Genomic DNA, 13,069 nt, shown 5'->3' with positions numbered 1-13,069 from the left:
AGACCAAGTATACCAACCTCAATGCTAACAGCGTATCTAGCTAACACACACGGAGTCTCAAAGTGTTCAGTTTTCAATAAATTAATATGAAATAAAAAATCAACAGAATAATAAATGTAAATGTTAAGTTGTAATTTGTGAGATGATTTAGGATATAATCATTATAAAAAGTTGTTTGATCATTTTTTTTTAGCTTGAAAGGAATTTTTCAAAAAATATTCACAAAATATTAAAAAAAACCTTTTTGTTTCATTTTTTTTCTCCAATAACACACTATTTAATGACAGAGGTGTTTTTCCACTACCTTTTTTTTAGCAGTATGCTACCGTCCTAAAGCAGCTAACAGCTAACCTTGCTAGCTGTTGAACTAGCAGGGTTAGCTGCTAACCAAACCAAACCAATTCTAAATTAGCTACTGCTGTAACTCCAATAAACTTATTTTATATAAAGCAACAAATATGATGTGCCTAGCATGTTGTTCTCCAAAAAGAGTCAGCTGGAAAAAACAAATGGGTTAGACAGTAAACTTTCGTTAACTGGTGAAGTAGTTAGCTGATGTCATGTTTAAAATCGGCCATTTCCTGTTCCATACAAACCATATTGGATCAGTGTTTTTCCAGGTATACTGCTAATAACTTAAACTTTCTAAATGAGGCCTGTTCACTCAGTTGTAGCTCATATCACTTCGGGATAAATTTCCCAGGACATTCACTCCTGAGAAAATTGACAACATTCCTAAATATTTATCACTTGTAAATATTCCTTTCCACTGTAGAATGATGGACTTCAGACTGTTTGGAATGTGTAAAAAAAACCTTTCCAGACTGATGGACAGCAACAGATGCCTCCCAAGATCATTGCAGATGATACATGGTGACACTTGCTTGTTGATTCAGTTAATCAGGTGGATTTAAATAGCAGCACCTGGACACTATTTCTGTTACTTCATATGAAAGCAGTAAAGGAGTACTTAATTCTTCACACACTTCAATACCTCAATAAAATGTGTTGTATTTTGTATTTCATCTGAGGCTTTATTTACTTAATTTTAAGATCTGCTAAAGATTATTTTTATTATGCAGTGATGTGTCAAACCTTTAGAATTGAAACAGGGAGCACTTTCTTTTTATCATGCTACAATGTTTTGCTGCTAATACTGAACACTTTGGGTTCCATACACATCTGCCTGGGTCACATTTTTATTATAATATGCAGAATTGAAAATTATCAGATCTTTTCAAGTGAATTAAACATGTAGAGTAAAAGATGTGAAGGCACTCCTAGACACAGGCCCCAGATCAGTTTTCTTTTCTCTTTTAAATAAGGAAAAAGGTTTTTGGGTGAACTGATCTCAGACCTGCCACTAGGGGGCAGTTTTAGTCTTCTGTTGTTGATGTACAGTTAGTATCATGGCAACTGTGTTTAAATAGTCAGTCTGGTGAAGTCACATCCCTGATTGAGAACAAAAGCAGACCAGGCCATAAAAAAACAACAACAAAGCAAAAAAAGAGACCAAAACCAGACACACTGGACATACACGGCACAGAGAATAGTGGCACTATGAGATGGCAGAGACTCACTTATTATACACGTGTCCAAAAAAAAATGGGAAAAAACAGAAGAAAAAAAAATCAAGATCTTTCCCAAATGCACAATTGGCATCAGCGGGATAATTATCATTGTCAGACAATGAATCAATAATTTCCTGGCTGTCCCCTCCTTAGTCTCAGTCCACCGGTCTGAAAAGGGCCCGTCCCCTGAGACCGAATCCTGCTTTTTTGGCCACAGGGGCAGCCTGAGGAACAGAGGAGGAGGTGGACAATGAAGAGGAGGAAGAGGAGGGTGCAGGGGCTGCAGTGGCCACAGGTGCAGTGATGCCGGACCCCTGCAAGGGAGGCTGGCGAGACAGGAGCTCCTTGAACACCGAGTTCATCTGACGGTTGATCATCTCCTGAGAGAGCGAGAGGAGGAGGAGGAGGAGGAGGGGAGGTGAACATCAAAGTTTTTCTGTTACATACTGCATTATTCTACTGCTGCATCCTGACACTGTTAAAGACTGGAAGGTCCTTTTTTTCATCACTTTTTTGTGAAGGCTCTAACTTGGAATCTCATAACTGAGCGACTCTGAAGGTGGAGTTTTGTATACAAAGTCAATTTAATCTAGACTTTAACAGAAAGTCCACTGACTGAACAACATAAGTTGCTGGTGGTGTTCTCACTGCAGAATGAATTCACTCTCACATCTAACATCATAGTTACTTACTCAGAATCAAGAAGTGATGTGATCCAAATATCATATAAAGCAGCGGTCCCCAACCCCCTGGCCACGGACCGGTACTGGTCCGTGAGTCGTTTGGTACCAGGCCGCCAGAGTTGTGGCTCGGGTGTAAATTTTAAGGTTTTCGGGGGCTTTTATCGTTAACTCTGTTTCCCGTGTTGAAGTTGTGTGTCTTATTTTGAAAGAAATATTTATGCGTTACCATAGCGACCAGAGAGCTTTAAGGGGCAGAGAGGAGGATGTTATTCTCAATGTTGTTGGTGCATTTCAGGACGCTGCTAATAAAGTTACACAATCACACAGTGAATTTGCGTTTATTATTATATTTACAAAATACCACAGTTTTTGTCTTGATCGTATCATTTTATTTTGTTGTATTTATCACAGACACCTTAAAGGCCCGTCCGTAAAAATATTGTCTGACATTAAACCGGTCTGTGGCGCAAAAAAGGTTGGGGACCGCTGATATAAAGGACCATTTCCAAGAAAATGGATGGTGTCATTCTTTGTTTAGATTATTGGAGTGTTTTATCACATGCGTTACTTGTCCAATTTAACAAGGATGGAAAGAGTATGAGGAAATTGCTCTCAAGAAGTAATGCTACACAACCACACACTTATTATGTGAAAACATGCTTTGATTAAACATTACTGTATGCTGGGAAATAATTATGTGATTATAGTAATGCCTTAGAGCAGTGATTGATCATGCATGGTTTGCAGTGGTGGTAAGTGGTTAGTTAAGTTACTGTGCAGGTTGACAAAAATGCGTCACTTGGAACAAATATGGCAACTGATTGTTTAAATGAATTTTTTTAAAGCAATCTGAACTAATAAATGAAATGAACTAATAAAAACAGCCGTGATGAAGACCTCAGAGTTTCAGTGGGCTCCAGAGGATTTTCAGATTTTTCTATCTAGAGCCCTTCTCTGTAAAATAAAAAGTACTTCCCCTCTCTAATCATCAGTTCTGAATATATATAACCGCCTTTCTCACAGTTGCATTAGTGGTGTTAACCAGAAAGAAGAACAAAAAAACCCCCAAAGCCCACCACGGCTGCTTTTAATAGTCTTTATGTAGTAATACCAACCTTCATAAATTGCACCAACATCTACTTTTAGACTATGTGAGTGCATAATAAACCCCCAGTAAAGCAAGCCAGGACAGAGATGCAACTCTAAAACTAACATTTTAAAGCAAAAATAGACCTGCAGCTGTGAGCCACAATGCAAAAGTCTAATATAAATCTAACGTCAACGAGCAAAACTAGCAAGCTAACACTCGTCAGATGAAACATCGTAAAAAAACACCACCAGCAAAGTTACTGCTTCATATTGTGCATACATTTGAACTTCTGGATGTTTTTTATAAAAAGTCATACCCACATTTTAGAATTTTTCGTAATGTAATGCTTTTGTTTTGGTTGTTAACAAAGGGTTGAATATGTTACACCGCTAACCTTATCAATTGGTGTTCTTTCTGCCTGAATGAATGGAGGTCTGTCAGGGGGTCTGAAGTTTCCCTGTCTCAGAGTGTCCAACGTGTGCCTTCGCTCCTGAGACCTGAAAGAAAAAAACATAAACAGCTTAACAGAGATGTTGAAAGACACGGGCAGATGCCACCTCTGATCTGAACCTTACTTTAATGTGTTGGAAAAGTTTCTCTCCATCTTCTCACGCTATAAAGACTAAAGTTTTGGGCTTTGCCTCATTTATTCCACAGCTGAATTGTGCAATTGTGGAAAGCAGTGTTCTGACCTGCTATGTTACTTTCTATGCTGTAGCTCTGCTTTTCCACAATCTGATTCCGAAATCCACAAATTCCTCATCCTCAGCAGCAGAAAGTGCTGCTCCCGCCTAAACCTGTAAGCAGCTGCAGCTCTTCTCAGAAATACTGTGGAGATGAGCCAAATCGACAAATTTCTGCATCAGTGTGTCGGGCTACTGATACAAAGACACAAGGACACCGGCACCATGAAGTAAAACTAAAAAATACAAGAGTAGTGACTAGCAGTTTAACCCAGAATAGTGCACTGTTATTAAGAGTTCTGAAACATTAAAAAAACAAAACAGACAGCCGCTCTACTCTTAAGATTAGGCTTAATTTCCTTTTTGACAAAGCTTATAGTTAGGGCTGGATCAGGTGACCCTGAACCCTCCCTTAGTTATGTTGCAATAGGTCTAGACTGCTGGGGGCTTCCCATGATGGACCGAGTGTTTCATCTCCATTCACCTTTTTTTACTCTGTGTTTATACACCAGTCTGCATTTAATTATTATTATTTTTTATTATTAATCACCCACAGCTTGTCTTTTATTCCTCCCCCAACTCCCCCACCCCCAACTGGTCAAGGAAGATGGCTGCCCCTCCCTGAGCCTGGTTCTGCTGGAGGTTTCTTCCTGTTAAAAGTGAGTGCTCAATCCTAGCATTCGTTTCAATGTCTCACCATGGGATGCTCCTCCCTGCGTATTTCTCAAAAGCAACAGTCTCATTCCACCAATCCTGATTGGCTGGTGATTGCCACAACCACTTCGGGAAAAATCACCCACCCTTAAATAGTTTACACTTTTACATAGACGTCATTGTAGGGTCCTTACGGTACTAAGAGCCTTGAGTTATGATTGGGTGCTATATAATAAACAATTGAATTGAAGCGAATTATTGTGTAGGCTGTCAGATTGCTGTTTAACTCAGCTGTCAATGCCAGTTGAGAAGCGTGCACCTTTACTCTGGAAGAAGCTGTAAAACTTTGGGAAAGTTAATGAGAATGCATCAGTTTGTTTCAAGTTCTGTGTAGACTTATGATACAGTTTTTTGTAATTCATAACCTAAAAAAATTACTGAATGTACCTGACTGTAAGTGGAAAAAAATGAGATATTACAGTGGATGTAATATGCCTTCAGTTTGCGAATGACCAGATGTATGCAAATAAAGACTGTGTACTACTATGTAAATGGTAATGTTGCACATTGTTTATATAGACAGATGCACACGTATATAGATAATGACAGTTTTATTTTCTCCCACTGTAACTCTCAGTAAGCAGTCCAAACAGAGGGTGATGTGGTGCTGTACAAAAAATGTAATGCAAAACCTTCGTGGCTCTCACGTGTACATTACTTCCCCTCATGCAGTTTTTTCCTGAACAGAGTTTATCCACAGTCTCAACTGGCTGCAAACCTAATTTATATCAATCTGAGTAACGCTGCACATGCATGAGGCCTGCAGTGCGTCAAGATAGGTGCGAGTCTTACACTGGCAGGTGTCGTGTGGCGGGGGAGGTTGGTGGCTTTCGACTAGGGCTCCCCTCACTTCCTCTCTGCCGTCCTGGCAACGAAGCGCTATCGCTGTTCACCCGCATCCTGTGAAGACACACACAGAAACTTCTGAACTTTCAAGTCTATTTACGCACACGAGCTTATATGCTTCTTTGTACAAAAATGTGGAGCTGGGTAGACGTATGAGTTTGTGTACTTAGATGTTTATGGCTATTACATGTTTTTAATAAACCGCAGTGTGCATTTGAGTGTGTTTGTTCGTCTGTGTATGCTTCTGTGTACCGGGTTGTGTTCTCTGTCTGTGGATCTTCTGCTGTCAGGTTTCCAGTGCTGCCTCCTCCTCCACCTCCTCCTCCTTCTTCTCTTTTCCCTCGATCTGACCTAAGGGAGGAGAAGGAGAGAGATATATATTTCACGAGAGAAAGCACAAGCAGTACAGTTTTAAATATGGGATGAAGACTGAGCAACAAACGTTTTGTAGGAGGGACCAGCAGCAGAGGTGAACTTATGTGTGACAAGAACAAAATAACTTCAAAATAAAGCAACAGCTCCTCAAAAAAGAAAATGACCTTTGAGAAACTTGTGATGTCCTGGTGGTGCTTAGTCTGCACTGATATTTAATCACCCTCCTGGGAATGTTTGAGGCCACAGTTTTTAACTTTGATAAATGTTGGATATCATAGCACTGTTATCTCTTCATATCTGTATTAGAGATAACTGGGGATTGGTATAAGGCGCTATGAATTAGATATGCAGTTCAGACACCCACACACAAGCAGAGAATATGAATTGATGCTGAAATACTTTCTCTCTCCACTTGTGGGTTTTAAATTCTACCAGTTTATCTGATTTAATGGCATCCAATCAGCATACACACACACACAGACGCTGTTTTTCTTTCATTTTGTCACTTCCTGTCACTTTAACTGGTAAAGAATATTAGTGGGGCCATTTGTAATGGAGAGGTCCAGTTCAGTGAATCGAATTACCCAAGGTGCCCGTGTCGGCACTTGTCGTTCAAAGCAGCCACACTCCTAACTTTAAACCTTAACAGTATCCAAACGTATGAGTTATTAAAGAAAATCTATCCAGTCATACTGCAGGCTGCCGTGGCGCTCACTCAGGGAAACCGATTTGCCTTAATTTCACTTTGAATTGTGGCACTGAATAAACTGACCTGAATAGCAGACAAAAACAGTAAATTCTGTATGAAATGATAATGATGCCTTAAGGGTGTCATGAAATTTCATTTTGGCAGTGGTTATGTGACATAGAAATGTCACTCACCCTTCCAGCACACTGATGTACTTGTGAGGGATGAGGCCCTTAACCCCTCCCACCTCTCCTCGCCACCAATCAGAAGAGGCCTTGCTGTGAAGGATGAGAGGCTCTCCCTGCTTGAAGGAAAGCTCCGCCGGGGATCTCGCCACGTAGTCAAACATAGCCACCGCCTCCCATTCTGTACACACCAGCAGACACACAAAGCAAGGTTATAATGTACCTTTGTGGTGTAACAGTACAATAATGTGACAGGGTTGGTGCTTATGCGTACTGACCATCCTCACTGGGCAGATGCTCGGTCTCACCATCTCCCTCTTCTGTGATTGGTTCACTGCAGAAAAGCAGAAAACCAAAGTCATGCTCGGTTCCTCTTCTCTTCCGCTAACTGTCACACCACAGCCTCTCTTTATGCAAGACTTCATACTGCTGTGAGATTTCCCAAATGACCCTAAAACCTCAGGCTTGGTCTAATGTCATACTGAATGATTTTTAATAAAAAGATCATGAAGGAAACAGACTGACTTTGGGTTGTAGGGGGTTAGCCTGGAGGCTAGTGTTCCATTTTAGCGAGCAATCGGCTTAATAGCATTAAGCGTTATGTTTTTACACAAAGCATTATGAGCTACACAGAAGTGCCTTTGGCGTGGCATGAAATTCTGTTTCAAGAGGATGAACCATGAAAAGGGGGCTGAGGGGTGAAGATGCTTTATGTACTTGGAACCATCTCAGCCTGAGTCTTAAAAGTTTGACATGAACAACAAATCTCTGGAGCAAAAAGGCTGCTGCCCAATTATTTACTGATGACAGTAAATACTTCAACAAATATCTTTTCAGACTGAGCGTGATAGGCACTTTTATGTATTTACTTAATTTACTGCTCAAAAAAGCCCAAAGGTACACTTTTTAATCCGAGTACAGGATCAAACATCAGCCGAATTTCTGGGATATTGATCCTCTCAGTTTTGTAGCAGAGGGGGTATTAATCAGTTTCAGTTGCTTTGGTGGTAATGCACTAGAGGGGCAACAATGGGACAACCCCTAAAACAGAAATGCTTTTACAGCTGGAGGCCTCTGACATTTTTTCCCCTCCTCGTATTTTTACTTTTTCTCACTAGTTTTGCATTAGTTTAGTGTCACTACTGGCAGCATGAGGCAATACCTGGACCCTACAGAGGTTCCACAGGTAGTCCAACTCCTCAAGATGGCACATCAATACGTGTCATTGCTAGAAGGTTTGCTGTGTCTCCTCGCAGTCTTAAGAGCATGGAGGAGACTCCGGGAGAGGCATTTACTCTAGGAGAGCTGGACAGGGATGTAGAACGTCCTTAACTCATCAGCAGGACAGATATCTTCTCCTTTGTGCAAGGAGGAGCAGGCTGAGCACTGCCAGAGCTTAAAAATGACCTCCAGCAGGACACTGGTGTGAATGTCTCTGACCAACAATGTGAAACAGACTTCATGTGGTGGCCTGAGGACCCCACCTGACCTAATGGAACACCTCGGGGAAATTATGTTTCCGTCCATTGATGCTTCCAGGTTGCACCTCAGCCTATCCAGGAGCTCAGCGATGGTCCAGATGTGGGAGGAGATCCCCAGGACACTATCCACCATCTTATTTATAGTGATGCATGTATACGAGCAGGTGGGGGCATACAAATTGAGTACCATTTTGAGTTGCTACAATTAAATTTCTGCAAAATGAACTAGCCTGCTGCAGAACTTTTACACTTTGATTTTCAGGGCGTCTTTGAAATCAGTCCTCTGTAGTTCGATGTAAACAAAGAGCCCCACCCACCTGCATTTCAAACCATCGGTTTGTGAGGGGCAGCCAATGCAATGAACGTTGGCGTAAACAAAGGGTTAACAAAGGGACTAGACAACATTATTTTCATGACTAGCAGGTCGCAACTCGCTGCTTCTGATGTCAAACTGAAAAAGTTGTTTTCTTACTTTGCGTTGTGTTCACTGAAATTGCTGTCTGTTAAGAACTTAGAGTTGTTGTCTTTTTGCAGCAAAAACAACATTTTTATCAATGAGTACTCCTCTCACCAGTACTCCTGCTCCAGAGTCATGTGCTTCTCGTAAACAGGGCCCGGCAGCTCCGATTGGCTGGGAAAGATGCTGTCATGCTGAAGGATCATGGTCTTGACAAGGTCGTTAACCTGTGGCTGCCTAGCAACAGCGTCATCAGAATCCATCCCCCTCAGCAGGCTTGGACCAAAGCAAACAGCCAGGTTGTAGGGCTGCATCATGTTCTCGTCGCTGTACTGAGACACACTGAGAAAAAAAGAGAAACACAAACACGCACATGGTGACTTTCTATTTCTGGCACGAGTGTGCAGTTTTATGAGGATGGCACATATCTGATATGTGAAAATATCCCACACTGGGTTTTGGTGCAACTTACTGGTTGAGGAAAGCAAAAAGGTAACGCATCACGATGAGGAGAGGCCTCGGGAAGGTCGAGACAATCATTTTAATCTGGACGGCTTTGTCCACCTCCTCCTCGATTTCTGATGACAGGAAGAAAACAAAATGACCTGATGAACTAAAACTTTTAGTTGTTGCATTTAAGTTTTTCCAAGCCTGCATTGACCAAAATTCACCCAAAATCCTTCCTTAAAGAAAGAGGCGAGGAGGATGGATTGATTATGCTATGCCACTAATGGAAAATCTACAAATTTAAGGGGAGTAAACAACCCCCAGGCAGGTTTGCTGCACTGGTTAGCTGTGCAAATTGTGACTCAGAGCATCTGTCCTGGAAAAATAAAAAAACTGAATTGGGAAGAGACCTACAGAAATAACAGGGAGATAGTGGAAGGGATAAACACACAGCAAACTATGCGCTGCAAGAACCAGCTGTATAAGTTGCATCTTCTTGCATCAACGCTGCATTGTTTTTGCTGCTTTGTGTTTGAGCATCAGTGAAGTTATATCAAGATAAACAGGATCACAGGCAAAAAATGGTTCACTGCACAGTACGCGACGGGCTGAGTCAGCTTAACCAAGGTTGAGAAAGTATCTAGGAACTACAATGTTCCAGAAATACTCGAGTAACTGAAAGCAGACATGAAAAAGCCCAAGTGAAACCAGTACACAATCTGAAAACAGACACACACACATAGAGAAGTTACATAAGGGGTCTTACGGACACACTCCAGCAGCTGAGTGTAGCTGTCGTAGGGGAAGAGAGGAGGCTCGAGGCCTCTGAAGTACAGCTTCAGCACACCGGCCACAGAGTCCAGGTCACACTCACTATCTGACAGAGGATCCTCTCCTACACAGAGGTTAAACACACGTGAGATGACTGAATCGGAGTAGCAGAGGACACAGGCATGAGCTTTTTCCTTCATTCTATGAAGCCTTTTAGCTCTATGTTGTTGTCTCAGATCTCACAGTGTAAACTGCATGCTACCAGCTCAGCGCTGAAAAGACAAAGTTAGCGAATAGATGATGAAAGTCACTGGCAAAAAGGATTCATGCCAGTTAGAATTTGCAAAATTGTAAAGGTAAGATGTATTTGCAATCTAACTTAGACCAGGTTACAGGTTAATACTCGCTTGCTGACTCAATCATGAAGAGCTGCTGACAACACGGACAAGTGGGTGATCCTATTATACTCGTTTAGTTCCACTTGAGTAAACTGAAAGGATTTGTTTCACTCACACACATTAAAAATCTCTCTCTCTCTCTCTCTCTCTCTCTCTCTCTCTCTCTCTCTCTCTCTCTCTCTCTCTCTCTCTCTCTCTCAAAAAAGCGACATCCACATGAGGAGAAAATGATGAACTGCTTTGGTATTAAAAACTGCAACACAGAAGAAAAGAAAAGTGAAGAAAGTGCTATGTTTGGCGCTCTCCAAGCAGATCCAAGCCCTTGCAGAATCATGAGGAGGACACTGTAACGTTGGTGTCAGCCTCTTGGAACATGGTCTGCTTTTCAGGGCTGTAACTAAAGAACATTTGAGCCAAAACGTTGTGTACTAGTTCTTGTTTATGAATACAAAGAGCTATTAAGAAGCTAAAACTGTCAGCCGGTAGTTTGAGGTTGATTTGGGAAAAACGTTTAGTCTTCTGCACTTCACATGACCTTTTTACAAGCTCGCAAACAAAGCCACTGGCTGTCAGTACCAACCGAACTAGAAGCGGACCAGAAACCAGAAAGCTTTTAGAACCAAAAGTCACGTCCCCTACCTACAGATATCTGTGTGGTCATATGCAGATATTTATTTATAGACGTATTATATTTGTAATTTCTCCCAGACCTATTTTATGTGTGCTGTTGTGGGGTGTTTCTTAAAACTCATTGTGGCCAATGGTTAGCGGGAAGTTAATAATTTTTACATTATCTTTTTCATCAAAAAAACAAAAAACCATGTCAGACCTAAACTAGGGTTCAGAGATATCCTGAGGCACATGCAATTTGACATCTGAGCATCCAGAGCAGATGGGCAAGCAGGCCGCAGACAAACTTGCTGGGGTATTTGGACAATGTTGTGTGTGTGTGTGTGGATAAGGTTAGTGGTTTTAGAGACAGGTGCAGTTTCAGGCAGTGCATCCTGTCTAAAACAGCCACATATGGCATAATGATTTGGTGGAACACTGATGCCAAAAAATAACTGAAAACTGATTACTGACACGGCCCAGAATGTAGCATGCATCTAGCCCTATGGTGATTGGTAGATGGATGGATGGTTGAAAAACTATAATTAATCACATTAAACCATTTTAGGATGGTATGTTGGTGTGGTAGTTAGCATCACTGCCTCACAGCAACAACAAAAAAGTGTCATGGTTCTGGAAGAAACAGGACCCAAATACAGGACTCACTGGCAAACTAGGTAAACAAAAAAAATGTTTTTAATTACACAGCAGAAACTACTTAAGGTTATGAGAAAAGGAAAACAACTACCTAATGGGAACAAAGAACACAAAAATCTAAACAATAAACACCTGAAACTATGAAACCACAGAGATTGGTGAATAAAAGGAAATCAAACGTTGAGGAACAATAAATCTCTAGTACAAATGGAAACTGGAACTAAAGAGATTCTAATGACATCAAACTCATTTTGTGAGTAATAAAAAACCCAACTGATTGTACAAAACTAAAAATGTTCAAAATTCCAAGCTCAAAAATCCCAGGACTATGACAGGAAGTTTCCTGGGTTTGAATCCACGAGCCACCCCAACAATGATCCTGAATTGGATAAGTGGAAGAAGATAGATGGCTGGGAAACAGTGCAAGCTTGATAAAGACAAATGTAGTATTCCTGTGTAAATAAATGGCCATGAATGATCCAGCTCACTCATTCGAGTTGCTAAAATTTACTTGGTCGATTGAGGTCAACCCTCAGTTTTGCTAGACTTACATTCACTGGCTCTGGCTTCATTGCAAACGCAGTTTTTGTAAACCACTAGTTTGTGCTAATGGAACAACTATAGTGTTCTGCAGTTTTAATTGTGTAAACTTTAACTGACATATTTATTGCAATGTAAATAAACAACTTCCCTTCTTTGATTTAGTTTTCTCCATCTGAGGAAAAAGTTCTGCTATCTCAGCACATGTACAAAAAACAAACAAACAAAAAAAAAAAAAACGAAAGAAAAAACGAGGAAAGCACTTACCTCTTTCAAATGCATCTCTGAGGAGGTTCACCTCCCTCTGTGAGCCTGGAACTCTGAAAATTCCTTCATGGTGGAGGCCTGCGATACACACAAACACATATTCACACCATATGACGCGTTCATAGATGCCTGATATGCACAAGTGCACAAAAAAAAATACAAAACAGGTCCTTCCACCTACTCATTTTCACTGTCCAAAGCTCTCACAGCATGACTTACTGATATGACAAAAACTGACTCACCATGAAGGTTTATGAAGCGAATGCAGCTTTCAACCACCACAGGAATCTGCTGTCCAGAGCTCTGCAGAAAAAAGACGGTTAGAAGAAGAGAGATGAGACGAGAATGCGGTGCTGAAGACAGAAACAGAGTGCAGAGGAAGATGCAAAGAGAGGGGGAGGAAAAAAAGGATGAAAGAAAGGAAGACCAATAACAGGGAAGGGAAATATGCAAGACAGAAAGATGCAATGCAAGAAACTAAAGATGACTGAAAAGTACAAGTTTCATCAATTGAGGTTCTTTTAAGGGCACTTGGCTACAAGTAACTAAAAACTATACAACCACCGTTGTCCATTATGTAAAGCTAAAACAAAGACTTTATAAAAGC

General features: G+C 41.0%; 1 protein-coding gene across 2 annotated transcripts in view; it reads right to left on the bottom strand.

Moving 5' to 3' along the window:
* Window positions 1-1,013: 1,013 nt before the first annotated feature.
* Window positions 1,014-13,069, bottom strand: part of arhgap4b (Rho GTPase activating protein 4b) — a 28,873-nt gene continuing 16,817 nt past the window's right edge. For both annotated transcript variants that reach the window (XM_026153988.2, XM_026153989.2), the window contains exons 14-24: window positions 12,705-12,765; window positions 12,463-12,540; window positions 9,987-10,115; window positions 9,246-9,351; window positions 8,888-9,115; window positions 7,114-7,169; window positions 6,845-7,016; window positions 5,840-5,938; window positions 5,534-5,641; window positions 3,739-3,841; window positions 1,014-1,951 (exon numbers count right to left, since the gene is read on the bottom strand). In XM_026153988.2, the coding sequence (XP_026009773.1) occupies window positions 1,727-1,951; window positions 3,739-3,841; window positions 5,534-5,641; window positions 5,840-5,938; window positions 6,845-7,016; window positions 7,114-7,169; window positions 8,888-9,115; window positions 9,246-9,351; window positions 9,987-10,115; window positions 12,463-12,540; window positions 12,705-12,765 (1,365 nt within the window). In that variant the 3' untranslated portion in view covers window positions 1,014-1,726. The remainder of the gene's footprint in view (window positions 1,952-3,738; window positions 3,842-5,533; window positions 5,642-5,839; window positions 5,939-6,844; window positions 7,017-7,113; window positions 7,170-8,887; window positions 9,116-9,245; window positions 9,352-9,986; window positions 10,116-12,462; window positions 12,541-12,704; window positions 12,766-13,069) is intronic.

This window comes from Astatotilapia calliptera, chromosome 20 (assembly GCF_964374335.1).
Source record: "Astatotilapia calliptera chromosome 20, fAstCal68.1, whole genome shotgun sequence".
Taxonomy (NCBI): domain Eukaryota; kingdom Metazoa; phylum Chordata; class Actinopteri; order Cichliformes; family Cichlidae; genus Astatotilapia; species Astatotilapia calliptera.
Note: the sequence above shows the minus strand (reverse complement) of the source record. Positions and strands in the feature narration are given on the sequence as shown.